This window comes from Dasypus novemcinctus, chromosome 13 (assembly GCF_030445035.2).
Source record: "Dasypus novemcinctus isolate mDasNov1 chromosome 13, mDasNov1.1.hap2, whole genome shotgun sequence".
Classification (NCBI taxonomy): domain Eukaryota; kingdom Metazoa; phylum Chordata; class Mammalia; order Cingulata; family Dasypodidae; genus Dasypus; species Dasypus novemcinctus.
In genome coordinates, this window is record NC_080685.1 from 88026768 (window position 1) to 88042022 (window position 15255).

At 47.8% G+C, this 15255-nt stretch overlaps 2 protein-coding genes across 7 annotated transcripts in view; one reads left to right on the forward strand and one right to left on the reverse strand.

Moving 5' to 3' along the window:
* The window catches only part of KDM5B (lysine demethylase 5B), a 106611-nt gene extending 105873 nt beyond the window's left edge, over positions 1-738 (reverse strand). The window contains exon 1 of one of the 3 annotated variants that reach the window (XR_011645531.1): positions 313-728. Coding sequence is in view for 2 of the 3 variants with exons in the window: in XM_004481907.4 (XP_004481964.3) it covers positions 313-510 (198 nt within the window). In the remaining variant the exon portion in view is untranslated. Of the gene's footprint in view, positions 1-312 lie in introns of all 3 variants that reach the window. The other 2 variants (XM_004481907.4, XM_012520981.3) reach the window with 2 other exon arrangements.
* Positions 739-5116: 4378 nt separating this feature from the next.
* On the forward strand, positions 5117-13888 carry LOC101425259 (alpha-1,3-mannosyl-glycoprotein 4-beta-N-acetylglucosaminyltransferase-like protein MGAT4E). 4 transcript variants are annotated; one of them, XM_058274971.2, is made up of 5 exons: positions 5117-5373; positions 10595-10667; positions 11174-11323; positions 11721-11817; positions 12693-13888. In XM_058274971.2, the coding sequence occupies exons 3-5, from the start codon at positions 11198-11200 to the stop codon at positions 13850-13852; spliced, it is 1383 nt and encodes a 460-aa protein (XP_058130954.1). In that variant the 5' UTR covers positions 5117-5373; positions 10595-10667; positions 11174-11197; the 3' UTR covers positions 13853-13888. The 4 variants fall into 4 exon arrangements, with proteins under 4 accessions (XP_058130954.1, XP_058130953.1, XP_058130955.1 ...); XM_058274970.2 differs by lacking the exon at positions 5117-5373 and adding an exon at positions 5835-7571 and having other exon boundaries at positions 10417-10667; XM_058274972.2 differs by lacking the exon at positions 5117-5373 and adding an exon at positions 5835-7571.
* Positions 13889-15255: the final 1367 nt, after the last annotated feature.

The window sequence follows — 15255 nt, forward strand, 5'->3', positions numbered from 1 at the left end:
ACCACTCCATCCGGATCCGAACCCGAACCCCCGGGCCGGGCCGCACACCCGCCTGCCGGAGCCCCGCGCCGACCGGGCCCTCCGGGTCGCACCACCAAGCGCCCCGCTCTCCCACTCTCCCTGTCTCCCACCCTGAAGAAGTCCCCGTCCTCCTGCCCTCCTCAACCCCAACCCTCTGGGCCGCCCCAAACTTGACGCGGCCTCCGGGGCGACCCTGCTCCCCGCCCCCCGCGCCTCGGGCCTCCCGGGCCCCGTGCGTCCTCGCTCCCTCCCCCAGCCGCGAGCAGGATCCGGGGTGCTGGCGTGACTCACCGGCGGCGGCCGCACCTTACAAATCCCCGTCTGCTCGGCTATGGGCCGGATCTTGTGGATGAAAGCGAAGGGGTCCGCGAACTCTTCCCAGCTGGGCTCGAAGACCGGGCACTCGGGGGGAGGTAGAAACTCGCCCAGCGGCCCCGGGCCCCCAAGGGGTAGCGCTGGGCGCGGGGGCATCGCGGTGGCCTGTTCCATCACCGCGGGTCCGGTAAGGACGAGGAGTGGGTGGGCTCCTGGACCGCGGCTGCGAGCTCCACTCGGTCCGAGACCTCCGCAGACGCGACTCAGGCGACAGCAAGTCCGACTTCTACTAGCAACGGCACACCTTGGGCTTTTTCAGCCTTCCTCCGACGACGTCTTGCCGCTAACCCACGCCGTGCGCCTCCGCCGCCACGGCGAGGAAAAAGAGTCCCACCCCCACCCCCACCCCCACCCCGGGCCGCGCTCCCCGCCACGCCCCCAAACCGGGCGGGGCCGGGACCTTCTGCCGGGAGAAGGAGTTTATTCTTACGGTTCAGCGGAGCCAATGTTTGTTGACCCTTTACTATGTACCGGGGTCCCTGCCCTCGAGGAGTTAATAATCTGGTGGAGAGGATCAGACACATAAATCAATCGTTTTAATCATGTCAATAAACGGCTGTAGGTGCCGTGATAGAAGTAGACACTTAAAAAAAATCCGGGGAGGGGCAGAAAGAGTACTAGGAAAGGAGGAGGATTTTCTAGGTAGAGGGAACCGCTTGAACAAAACAGCACGGAAGTGAGAAAATAATAGTAATGGTAACAATAAGAGCCAACGCTTTTAAGCGCTTGCATACTTAAGACTGTCCTAAATACTTTGCATTAGTCATGTTGCATAGCCACCTTAGGAGGTAGGTGCTCTTATTTCCATTGCACAGAGAAGGAATGAGAGGCACAGGTAGATTAAGTAATCTGCCCGAATTCACACAGCTAACGAGTGAGGAGGATTTATGTATTGGGAGGTGGGAATGTTGCAGGGAAAAAGAATGGTCCGCAAGCAATGACAAGATTGACTTTGAGAGAAGCAAAAGAATTTTGCAATAATCCAGATGAGAAATAATGGGTCCTAAATTAAGGCAGGGGTGCTAGTGACGGGAGAAAAGGTTGCAAATGTAAGAGATAAAATTAGTATATAGCGATAGATCAGAGAGGGGTAGTGAATAGATGCCGGCATTGACCTTGCTAGATAACACAAACAATGAGAAGTCAGTTTATGGAAAGGAAGATACATCTGGATATGCTGAGTTTGAGGTGTCTCTGGTTCATACAACTGGAGATGTCCCACAAGCTGGAGGATATAAATCTGAAGAGAAGAGATCGGAACTGGAGATATAAATCCGGGAGTCAATGGTATGAGTGATAATAAGAGCTATTTATCTAGCTCACTGGTCTTCACAACAATCCTATGGGGTAGGTACTGCTATTGTCCCCACTTCACAGGCAGGCAGTGGAGGCACAAAGAGATTAAGTAACTTTAAGAGGTATGAACACTTTTGATGCACTTTATTTGGAGTGATGGACTTCAACACTGAAAAGACCCCTTTTATCTAGAAAGCAGCCGAAACCTTGGAATGACTGTTTGCCAGGGCTTCCTTAGAAGGAATAACAGTCCTAGGCCCGCATTCGGATTCACTTAGAGGAAAGTGGTCTCATATCTTTAAGGATCTTGAATTAAAAAAAAAAAATTCTCCTCTTCAAAAGAGTTCAGAAAGTTACTCTGAGAAGGGAGTCCTTTTCTTAGCTCTAGGAGCTTAAGGCCTGAGTAAGGCTTTCTCTGCTCCCCACTGCAAAAGCCACTCAAGCCAAACGGAAGCTGGCATCCTATTAGAGAAAAAACAATCATCAGTGTAAGAGCAATAGCAAATTAGAGCAAAATGTTAATAGAATAGGTAGTATATATACAGAAATTTACTGCAAAATTCTAACTTTCCTAATTGTTTTAAACTTTTTCATAATAAAACGTCAGGGAGAAAAATCATCATTCTTACTTTTTACATCATCATTCTTACTTTTTACCGTAAAGAAACGGTCTGAGGGTCTTGGAGTTGATTTCCTGTCATGTGTTCCCTCTTGGGAAAGCGTTAGAACTATAAATTACTTTCACCCTTAACGTTTGCATTCTACAAGCCAGGCAGGTATAACTTTGCGAAAAGTCCTAGACATATTTGAACTGTGACTATTTAATTGAGGTGGCACAGGAAGAACAAGCCTAAGCAAATCTTCCCAATTCTCAACTGTGTCCCAGGACACAGGTTCCCAACTCCAAAGGTCTTCAAGTCCCGCTTCCTCCATTTCCGGTAGTGACCCTAGTGATGAGATTCTGTTGCTCCTAGATCAAGCAGCAGCTGTTGGCTCCCCACGGGCATGAAGTGACGTTGAGGAAGGGGGGCGGTTGCCAGGGTAGTGGGGGGAACCTCGGGACCGAGCGAGCCCTCCCGCGGGGCAGAAGACGCTTCCCCTTGCCCTTTATGATGTGTGTTTACATGGGCGGAGGGATCCCTCCCCAGCTGACAGCCACCCCGCGGCCGGCTCTTCTTTTTTTAAAGAGCCTAGCCACAGGCGGCGATTGGCCGCGGCCCGGGCCGCACCAGCCTCCGGGGGCGGGGCCCCGGCCGCATTGTCTCGTCTGGGGCCGGCTGGAAACCCCAGAGGCCGGACCTGGGCAACCCTGGCTTGGCGGTGCCCGGCCCGTGCTCCCGGAGGCCCGGGAGCGAGGCCTGGGCGGGGCCAGGTTCGGGTTCCCGGGGGAAAGCGGGGCTAGAACCCGGGCGGCCCAAGCGGAACCAACCCCGCTCCGAGTGCCACGTCTCCAGGAACCCCCTCCTTACTCTTGGGCTACACTCCGCCCCCAACCCGGGCCTCCGTCTCGCAAACCACCCCCATTTTGGCAGCCGCAGATACTTCGGGCTCATACTTAGGGGTCTCCGTTCTCATCTGGCCCACTCAGCCCCGAGGTCTCCTTCCTCAAACCCGCCCGCCCCAGCTCGGGGCCGGCGCTCCCAGATGGGCGCCCTTGGACCCTAGATCCCCCCGCCCGGTGATGCGGCGCTTCCCGCGCGCTTTCCGGCCGCGGCGAGGGGAAGACCGCACTCCCGCATTCCAAACTGGGGGAGCGACTTCCGTCCCCTGCGCAGTGCTGGGGACTGGGCCCCCGGAGGAGGGAGGCAGGCCCGGGTCCCCGGCCGCGGCGGAGGGGGCGGCGGCCCGCGCAGCACGTAGCGCACGTGTAGGGCCGGCTCCCCACCCCCTCCGTCGCCGCCGCGGATAACTTTCCAGCGCCCGGGGGTGGGCGGTGCGCCTCCGTTCCGCCTTGACCTCCGGCCTCTGCGCCTTCCCAGACTGCGCCCCTTCTAACATCACCCTTCCCCTCCGAGCCCAGTTGCCCGGCCCTGCCCCCGGTTTCCCCCGTGCAAGGCTTTCCTCTTCATCTCTGTTCCTTATCTCTAAAACTCAGTGGCATTTCTCTCGAACTCCTCTGCTGCACTGAAGTTTGGTGTCAGATGTCCCTTGTGGGAACCCATAAACCTTTGGAATCCCATGATAAGCCGCAGCTTTTTTGGCCTCCTTTTTATTTATTTTGTGCACTCCCATTACGTCTGGTTACTACCCTCATTACTGCACTTAGAACTCAGCTTTTACCTTATTTCCTCTGGTGTTCCTTCTCTCTCCCTCTACCCACGCCCTCTCCCCCCAGAATGTAAACCCGGGAGGGAAACAATAATGTCTCTAGCCCTGGTACCAGGCACGGTAGACTCTCCAAAAATATTTGTTGAAGGGGAGGAGAAATGGCCTTGAGTTTCTGTGGCTCCGACTGGCTGAGAATTAAGCTTTGGGCAACAAAAGAAGAATCAGCTGCCCAGGTGAAGCAGGAAGGGATCTCACCACAGATCAGACATGAGGTGTTGAGGGATTCCACAGCTGAGATAAACCTCTGTCCTACCTCATTATTTTCTTTTTTTTTTTTTTAAGATTTATTTTATTTTCCCCCTGCCCCGCCCCCACTCCTGCCCCTGCCCCCCTGTTTTTGCTGTGTTCACGTGTCCACTCACTGTGTGACCTTCTGTATCTATTTCTCTTTTGTCTTCTCATTGTTTCTGCTCTAGGTTTCACCAGTATTCAATTTTGGGGACCTCTGATGTGGAGAGAGATTCCCTGTCAATTGTACCACCTCAGTTCCTGGTTTCTGCTATGCTTCATCTTGACTCTTGCCTTTATGTCTCTTTTGTTGTGTCATCATCTTGTTGCATGACTCACTTGCGTGGGCACTGGCTCACCGCATGGCCAGTCGGCTCACTGCGTGGGCACTGGCTCACCACGCAAGCATGCTTTCTCTTCTTTTTCACCAGGAGGCCCCAGGGATCAAACCCGGGTCCTCTATATGGTAGGCAGAAGCCCAATCACTCGAGTCACAGCCACTTGCCCCTACTCGTTTCTTTGCAACCAACAACTTCTTTTCCTTTGCGTTCATACTCTGCTGAACTGGTCTCCTGTGGGAGTTCCCGTGCTTTCTGTTGTCCCACTCCCAGCTGTGGGGCTGACCTTGGGGATCAGCCCACACTGTATCAAGGGTCTCATCCCTGAGCTTCTGTCCCTGGGAAGCTGGGTCTGTCACTGAGGAGGTGCCTGTAACTAAGTACCTCTTCTTTCTCCCCATCTCCTCTTCCTGTCCAGCCCCAGAATTCCTTCCCCACTGATAGAGCCCAAGGGGATCCCAGCTAACTTCAACCTCAATCCTGGGCTTTGGTCTTACTTGGGTGTGGAGTCCAGAGGACTCAAACCTGGTTTGGAGCTCCTCCCCATGGAGCCTCCAACAGGCACTGGCAAGTGGGACATTCCCATGGCACTGCCAACCCTGTTCATGGGGGTGGGAAAGAGCAGAGTTACCCACACCAGGGCTTCAGGGTGTGTTTCCTCCCATTCCGGTTGAGCCACTTTAGAAGCCTTAGACTCCCAAGGAGCAATCTTGTGCTGCCGAGAAGCTGAGAGATGAGACGGGGAATTCCAGGTTACCTCTTCATTCCACAGCAGCAGCCACCACCTGTAAGTCGTGTCCCAGGGCTGGGGGCCCCTCTCAGCACGTTCTAAGGCTTTGGATAGCTGAAATGTTTGGAATTTTCTGTATCTGAGATGAAAGTCTTCTAAGAGGATGAAAACAGCTGGAACACTGTGTCAGAACTTTACAGGCCACCACCGCATTCACTAAACGCGACTGAAATTCAGTGTTCAACCAAATCATGTTGAGTGTTCAGCACAGGATCTAAAAACCAATTGCTAAATGCCAGTTCCCTTTCTTCTCACCCCTGGCCATGTGTGGAAGTGGGGCAGGTATGTGAACGACTAGAAATACAATGGTACACGAATAAGATGGTATATTAGCCAGAGGGGTGCTGAGGCAAAATACCAGAAATTGGTTGGTTTTTATAAAGGGTATTTATTTAGGGTAGGAGCTTACAGATACCAGGCCATAAAGCATAAGTTACTTCCCTCACCAAAAGTCTATTTTCACATGTTGGAATAAGATGGCTGCTGACGTCTGCAAGGGTTCAGGCATGCTCAGTTCCTCTGGGCTCAGCTCCTCTGTTTTCTCCACAAGGCTCTCTAGGCTTTGCCCCTCCACAAGGTCAGCTGTGGACTATCAGGCAAAGGGCTCTGTCTCTTCCCCCAGGGCACCAGTTTAAGGCTTCAGCATCAAACTCCAACATTAAGAACCCTCAGCTCTGTCCTTTGCCATGTCTTTTATCTGTGAGTCCCCACCCGCCAAGGGGCGGGGACTCAATGCCCTAATGACTGGCCCAATCAAAACCCTAATCATAACTCAGTCATGCCCAGTACCAGATTACAAACATAATCCAATATCTATTTTTGGAATTCATAACCATATCAAACTGCTACAGATGGTGTCACTGGCTGGCAGTAATTCAGAGTCCACTGGACACATCAACCTTGTGAAGTAGATACGATCATAACTTTTTCAGATTGAGAAATTGAGGTTCAGAAACTAATTAGCCACAGATATTAACAGAGCCAGGACTGGACTCTTGATTCTAATACTTTTGTTCATCTCCAAACAAGCTGACTTGTTCATCTCCAAACAAGCTGAGGAAAGGGACACAGAAGCCTCATCTCAACTCTTACCACCAGCTGCCCCTAAACCTGCCAAAATCACCCCCTTTTCTTCCTTCTAAGTCACAGAGGCTTCAGACTTTTTCAACTGATCTACAGTACTTTTAATGCATGCCAACAAAAGTAGTTTCACAAAATACTTGCTTTTACACAATGATGCTCTTATATGCTGGTTGAGATGAGACTTATCTGGGTTTTCTTACTAGTAATGACCCTCAGTTTGAAAAATACTACTTGGAAGGTAATTTTTCTTGCTGTTTGGGTGGCTTTCCACCAGATAAAATAGTTGAGTTTTCCCTACCCATCTACTCTGCCCCTTCCTCCCCAGGCATCCTCTAAATTCCCCCAGAATACTGCCTTACAAAATCAGTAAAAATCTCATCTCTTCAGTTTGGTTTTCAACACTACTTGCTTATCATATCTACTTCCTTGCCCACAGCTCCTTGCCCACAGCCCTGCAACCCCAGGGATCCCTTTGTGCCCCATCTTTTTGGCACTTTAGCCCATACTGGTGTAACATCGTAAGAACAGCATCTCACAAGGAGTCTTCAAGTCTCCCCAGACCTGACTTAGAGCAGGGGTCAAAAACTCAAATGCCTACAGAGGTCAGGTAGGTAAACGAGTGAAGTCAGCCAGGAGTCTGTGGAGAAGTGCTGAGGCTTGCCCAGCTCCTGGAAGTGATCACTCACTACTTAGACCAGGTTTGCAAGATGTTCCAAGTTTTCAAGAGAAGCCAAAAACATCTACAGGTTTTGTTGTTGTTTTTCAATGCAAGCTTCCCCAATTTTTAAATGTTCCATATTGAATTTTTAAGAAACACTGTGGGCCAACCCAAAATGCTTGTGGTCAGACCTGTGTTGTCCGTGGAGCCACCGGGAAAGCCTAGTGAAATGAAGTTTTCGGCCTTTCAGAAGAAACAATGGTTGCCAAGGGAGCTCCAGCTGGGAGGGGCCCTGAGAGAAATGCTAGAGGGGAGGTGAACTCCTGCCCCATCACCAGCCTGTGGGTCTAGTTCATGTTCCTGGGCTTATAGGAGAACTCTGCCTTCCAGCAAAGTCCAAGGCCCACACCCAGGACATACAGAGGCCACAGGCAGTGTCACACATGGCCTGTTGGTGAGGGTACTGGGGGTGTCAGGGCTTTTTTTTTTTTTTTTTTTTTTTTTTTTAAAGATTTATTTTTATTTATTTAATTCCCCTCCCCTCCCCCGGTTGTCTGTTTTCTCTGTCTTTTTGCTGCGTCTTGTTTCTTTGTCCGCTTCTGTTGTCGTCAGTGGCACGGGAAGTGTGGGCGGCGCCATTCCTGGGCAGGCTGCTCCCTCCTTCGCGCTGGGCGGCTCTCCTTACGGGTGCACTCCTTGTGCGTGGGGCTCCCCTACGCGGGGGACACCCCTGTGTGGCAGGGCACTCCTTGCGCGCATCAGCACTGCGCATGGGCCAGCTCCACACGTCAAGGAGGCCCGGGGCTTGAACCACGGACCTCCCATGTGGTAGACGGACGCCCTAACCACTGGGCCAAAGTCCGTTTCCTGTCAGGGCTTTTTATTATCTATTTTCCCCTTTTCCTCTATCTTTTGCCACTTCTAGAACCCTCAGAGAAGAGGAATCAGACGCCAAAATGCAGAAAGGTTCTCAGAGTGCTATGCATCTGTGTAAGAATCAAAAAGATAAAAATTCGGGTCAGGAATTAGAAATAAGGTGAGAGGAGCCCTTCTCAAGTCTGAGGAAAGAGGAGGCAGTGCTCATCTCTGTGGTTGAAAATGGCAGTTGTTCCTTACAATAAATGAGCTAGCTTTTACTGATTTACTGAGGACTTTCTCAGTGCCAGGCATTTTTATGTGAATTATCTCTTTTAATCCTCATGAGAATTCTAGATAGTAGCCATCCTTATTACTTTCATTTTATAGTGGAGGAACTGAGTTTCAGAAAGGTTAAGTCATTCGCTAAAGGTCACATGGCCAGTAAGTTTAGCAGAACCAGATTCTGGCCCCGGCTGTCTGAATCCAGGATCACCACCCATATGTTGCCCTTCTCTGGTGTGCTGCCTAGTCCTCCTGGCACTGCTGTGTCCCCACAGTGTGTGATAATCAGCAAATTAATACTTGTTGAGCACTGTCTTGCATCAGGTACTATGCAGAGTACTCTAGATACAGCATTGAAGAAAAAGTCCCTGACCCCCAAGTTTATATTCTAGTATCGTAGCAAGAGACAGACAATAAAAACATAAACAAATGAGAAGATAGTTGAGGGCAGTAATAAACGCTGTGGAAAATAAAACAGTAATGGGAGGGGTAGTGAGGCTACTTTAAGCCATGATGATCTGAAGCGGGAATGAGAACATTTGAGCTCAGACTTGAATGTTGGGAAGGAGGTGGCGATGGGAAAATCTAGAGAGAATTCTAAGCGGAACATCATGTGCAAAGACCCTGAGTCAAGAAGCAGGTTAGTATGTTCAAGGGACCCCCCCAAAAAGCCCCTGAAGCTGGAATCTGAAGAATGAGGGAGTGGGGGGAGGGAGTCAGAGGCAAGCAAAGGACTAGATCAGGCAGGACCTTGCAGGCCATGATGAGGAGTCTGGATTTCATCTTACTGGCAGTGGGAAGCCACTGAGAGTTGTAGGCAGGGAAGGGATGTCATTTGATTTACAATTTTAACTTCCATTTGGAGAATAGACTGCAGAAGAAAAAGATGGCCCAAGAGACCAATTAGATGGTTCCAGCAGTCCAGGAAGGAAATGGTGGTGACTTGTACTTAAAAGTAGAGATGTGAGAAGGGGTCATATTCTGGATAAGTTTTAGAGGAAAAGGTAACAGGACTTAATAAATTGAATGTGGAGTGATGACTCCTAGATTTTTCCCCCAATTAATTGGGCAAACAGTGGTCCTATTTACTGAGATGGGGAAAACTTGAGGAGGAAAAGATTTGGGAGGTAGGGGGAAATCTGTATTTTTATTTCAGCAGTGTTAAAGTTGAGATATCTCTAATTCATTCAAAAAGAGATTTTGAAAGTAAGGGAATCTGGAGCCCAGGATAGGGGTCAGGTTTGGAAATAAGATTTGGAAGTCAGTGTATGTGTGTGTATTACCAAGAACTCCCAGGGAAAGCATAAAGAAAGGGAAGAGAGAGCTAAGGACAGAGTCTAGGACACTCCTCATTTACAGGCTGTAAAGAGTATGAACCAGGAGAGGAAACTGAGAAGGAATGGTCAGCAAGGCCAGATTAATGTCAGCAAAGGAAGTGTTTCAAGGGGGAGGCAGCAGTCAACCATGTCAAAAGCTGCAGAGAGGTTGAAGAAGATGAGCAGAATATGAAATAAAGAAGTGGAGATCATGAAGACAAAACTTTCAAGGAGTTTTGCTGTGGAGGAATAAGGCAGAAATTGGAGAGAACATGAATTCGGGGAGGGATTTTGGCGCTTTTTTTCCCCCTACTGGGAGATAATAGAGCACCAGGTCACAGTGGTAGGGATGGTTCAGCAGAGAAGGAGAAATGGACAATGTCGTAGAGAATGAGAGTAATTAGGGGTGAAGAACTTGAGAAGGTGAGAGGAATAGGAGTCAGTGAGTGAGTGTCAGGAAGCCAGAGAGCAGAAAACCTGACAGATGCACAGAAGTGGAGGGCATTGTGGGGGGTGGGGCGTTTCGGTTGTTCTGAGTATCTGTTTTCACTGTTAAAAGATACTGATACTGGTCTTTAGGATGAATGACAATGACTAGCTACCAAGGATTAAGCACTTACATATCACTTGAAAGCCCCAAACATATGTATCTCCAATGATAAGTGAGTAGGTAGGTAGGACACAAGAGTAACATCACAGAGGGAGCTTAGCTCAAGGGTAGAGAACTGGGGAGACCTCAGTTTACTTGTCCTGGCCTCACCCTCCTTGTTCATTTCTCCTAGAATGACTACTCCTCATCACCTCAACTCCTCTTATTCTTTGTCTCTCTCCTACCTCCTCCAGAACCTTCAGAACTCAGTTAGCTGAATGAGGGCAGTCCCCTCAAATGCGACTGGCAAACTACACAGGACATATAGAAGAGAACAGAGCTATGCCTGTGGTGTTGAAATCCTTTAAACTGCAATTGTAAAGCCTTTTTTTTTTTTTTCCCAGTATATGTATCTGTGTATTTATGTTCTAGAGAAAAGACTATTTCATTGTTCGTTGTATCTAAACCACCTATGTGACTAAAAGTCTTTGCTTAAGGAAACCAGGTAAGAAAAGTTTAATCTGTAAAGACTTTACTACCATATACAAATTTTATTTTCATAACTCTTTTCAAAATGCTAAGTGGGAAAGAGAGGGATACCTATTAACCTCTACTAAAACCTCTAGCAGGCAAAGAATCCATGAATATTGGGGAGATTAGAGAATATTATGGTCTCAGGAGCATAAAAATGACCAACTACAATCTCCTGTCTTTTGTATACTGAATATGTATACATACAGAAAGTAGAATCTTCAGAAAGAAATCTATAAAGTGAAGACAGCAAAGGTCACCATAGCATATCTTTAGGCAGAGAGTAAGTCTATATTCCATCAGTTTCCCAGTTCAGAAAAAAAGAGAAAAATGGCAGGACTGAGAAATAAGTTAACGATGCTGAGGAATGGTGAGAATATTGGGGCCCAGGGGAAGCCTTCCAGAGGACAAAAAGGAAGTTCTAGACATGGGTGGGACAGAGAAAGTTATCCAGCTGTACATGTTGGCTTTTTGCTATAGGAACCACATCCCAGCGTGGACACCATGCAGTGTTCCATCAGGCGCTGCTTCATAATCTCCGTGGGCATCGTATTCCTGTGGATTTTCATCACTTTGAGAGCTCCAGGGGAAATTGAAGATGACAAAAAAGTGATGGTTATCAAAGGCCAAGTAACAACTCTTGCTGTCAATTTGGGAATTGGGGGATGCAGGGTAGAAGGGTGTGGATTGGTAGATTCTCAAAAACATCTGGGCTTTCCTTCTTCCTGCACCTCTCCACTTGAGAGTGGAAAACTCCAAAGGGAGTGGGGGCATGGACCTGAGCCCAGTGGTCCATAAAGCAGCTACTTTTTTTTCTTCCAAATTTGTTAAGGTAGGCAAGTGAGCAAATACCGTGTGAGCCCTGGATACTGTGGCCAATGGCCAGGCCTCCTGAGAATGTGCTGGGCTTAAGGAGAATGATGCATTCCATGTCTTTTCCTGTAAAAATTTATGGGAAGCCACTGGGGGCCAAATTCTGTTCTTTTTCTAAAAAGAGGTTCATGTTTTGCCTTTGCCAATGCCCCAGGAAACTAGTTACAGCAGCAGAAAGGAGCTGAGCTCACTAGAAGACTGGCAGAAACTCACCTTCGAATATACGAAAAAAAAACAGCAGAGAAGAAAAAGTGAGTGCCAAGGAGGGGAATGGGGTATCTCAGAGAAAGCAGAGATGTCTAGAGAGGTAAGACAAGTAGGAAGGAAAGAAGAAAGGGGAAGGAAAAAAGGCAGGCAATGCCCAGGAATACTTGAATCTGGCAGACCATTTTCTTCCCACCAGGACATTTATATATCAGGGATATGAAGAAGGAGGGAAAAGATAAAGTTTGTTGTTATAGAAAGGGGAATCAATGGATTAGAGAATTTTAGATTAGGAGGGGCCTTGGAGTCTTGCAGTTCAACTCCCTTGTTTTTATGAATCAGGAATAAGCTCAGGGGTGAAAGGATTTGCTCAAGGTCAGACAATCAGTGGCAGAACTGAAACAAGAACCTTGGGCTCCTGACTTCCAGGAAAAATGTTTTTGCTACTCTACATTCTTCAAAGGAGAGTTTTGGGAAGATGAGCCATGTAAAACCAACAAAATTATAACCGTAATAGTTAATTATTTGTTGAGCACTTATTAATTGTGCCACACAGATCTAGGTTCTAGATTCAAAGAAGACTTGGAGGGACTCCCAGGCACTCTGACTCGGGTTAGTACCTTGCAAACTTTAACACGCATACAAATCACCTTGTGATATTGTTAAAAATGCAGATTCTGATTTAGTGGGTCTGATGTAGGTCCTAAGACTCTGCATTTCTAATAAGCTTCCAGATGAAGCTGATGTTGCTAGACTAAGGACCACCTAAATATCCCCTTTGCCAAAGGAGACAATAGATGGAAAATAGGAGAGGACAGAAAGGAAGAGAGAAGGTCCCAAATAGCATCTCAATACCTAACCTTGGTGACAACTGTCCCCACCACCATACACTGACAATTATTCCCATTTTGCTTCTCCCTAGCATGGCTGACGGTAGGGATCACCTCGGTACAACAATCCAAGGGAAGCAACCTCTTGAACACATTGATCTCCCTGTTTCATGCTTCCTCTAAAGCCGAGCAGAAACTCTTCACGGTGCTGGTCCACCTGGCAGGTTCTGACATCACTTGGCTCAGAGAAACCTCTGCCCATATTTCAAGCCTCTTCAGCCAACAGATCTTGGCAGGGCAGTTGTTACTGATCCATGCTCCACCTGACGCCTACCCCACTATGGATGGCATCAGGGACGATCCCAATCGTAGCGTATTCTACTCAAAACAGAATGTGGATCACGCCTTCCTTATGAGCTTTGCCACAAACCTCTCTGATTACTTCCTGTTAATAGGGGACAATGTCTTTTGTGCCCCCAACTTTGTCACCCACATTCGTTGGAAAGTGACCACCATGAGGTCCAACCCATGGGTGCTACTGGAATTCTCTAATATCGGCTTCCTTGGCAAACTCTTCCACAGCAGGGATCTCTCACTCCTGGCCCATTTCCTCCTCCTTTTCCATAAGGAGAAACCCCTGGAGAGGCTGATCCCTCATTTTCGTACCCTCCTGGTCCAGGAAAAAACAATCCTTTGCAGACCTTTTCTCTTCTACTACAGGGCCTCCTACTCCACCTTTGATGACAAACAGAACACCCAAGCTGTTAAGGAAAAGGACTCTTACAGTCCTGACAACCCACCTGGAGCCATTTTCACTGATATGAAGGTTTTAGATGCTCACTTCCCTTGGGAAGCCTACTCTTTGAATGAGTCATTTTTTTGGACACACAATGTTAGTGCAGGGAACCACCTGACAGTGATTTTGAACTATCCAGTGAACCTGAGACGAGTGCAAGTGATGACAGGCTCCATCATGGAGGGAGAATATGCCCTTGAGAAGGGGCAAGTGGAGTTGGGTTATGACCCCATGGGGATGTCCCAGTACTGTACCAGCTTCATTATTCTGGACCATCTCTTAGAAGGGCAACTGGATCAGGAGGTACTTCCAAAAGATATGGGGTCCAGTGTGAGCTGTGTGAGGCTGGTGGTGAAAGCTAGACAGGTTGGTGGTCTCATGATCAGGCATATCTTCCTATGGGAAGAAAAAGATGAAATAGAAGAAAACAGCCCAGAGTTGAAGATAAACCAATAATAATATGAAAAAAGTTAAAATCTTGAAGCCTTTTCATTATAGCATATATGCGTTCCTGAAAGTGGAGATGCAATGGAATGAAGGGCAGAGAGAAAAGACTTTTCATTGTTCTTTTGGTGTCTATCAAGATGTTAGGATAACTGTTCCTTCTTTTCTCTACCAAACAAGCTCCTGTGCTAGGATATCATTGCTGGAGAAAACATAGCTTAGCCCAATTTGGGGAAAGACTTTGGCCACTTTCTGAATCTTTCTATTACTGGGATTCTGGAATTTACACAAATACAGGATGTTTGTATGTATATGTTTTTATGCATGCACACTTATATATTCACACATAATCAGGGGTGGGGTGAGGTATAATGTATTAGGGTGAAGACATTTTACTTCTATCTATATCCCAAGTTTATGTCTAGGCATAGGAAAATCATGGGAATGCCTAGAATTAGCACCAAAAAAGCCAAGGACCAGACTCCCCTTAGTTTCGCTGTGTGTTCTTCTGTGCCCGTTTGTATTCTTGTCAGCGGCACCTGAAATCTGTGTCTCATTTTGTTGCGTCATCTTGTTGTGTCAGCTCTCCGTGTGTGCAGCACCATTCCTGGGCAGGCTGCACTTTTTTCGTGCTGGGCAGCTCTCCTTACAGGGCGCACTCCTTGCACGCGGGGCTCCCTTACGCGGGGGACACCCCTGCGTGGCAGGACACTCCTTGCATGCAGGCCAGCTCATCATACGGGTCAGGAGGCCCTGGGTGTGAACCTTGGACCTCCCATGTGGTAGGCAGACACCCTATCCGTTGGGCCAAGTCCGCTTCCTGGACCCCCTTGTTGAGCACTTTGAAGTTTAGGAAAGTAGCAGATAGACTGATGGCAATAAAACTAATCCCTTAACTTTCCTACCCTTTAAAATTCTTTTATATTGCCGATCTAACTCCCTCATTTCCTCACCAACAATTGTGGGCATAAAGTTTGTAACTAAAGCTGTACTTTCTAATCAGCAACTTACTCCTTAATTCCCCCATGAGCTTCTATATCCACAATACTAAAACTCTTTTCCCTATGTGTAATGACAAAAATACTCAAAATCCACTGGACTATATATATTTTAAATAGTGACTTTTTTTCAGATCTCATTCTCCTTAAATTTGCAGCAATATACAATATTAACAAGTCTTCATCTTGAAAATATGCTCTTCCTTGACTACTGGTATTCATTCATTTATTAGATACTTTTTAAAAAGATTAATTAATTAATTTAATTAATAAGTACATTTTATTTATTTATTCCCTGCCTCCGCCTTGTTGTCTGTTCTCTCTATCCACTATGCTGTTCGTTCTTCTATGTCTGCTTGTCTTCTCTTTAGGTGTCACCAGGAACCAAATCCTCGGTCCTTCCAGAGTGGGAGAGAG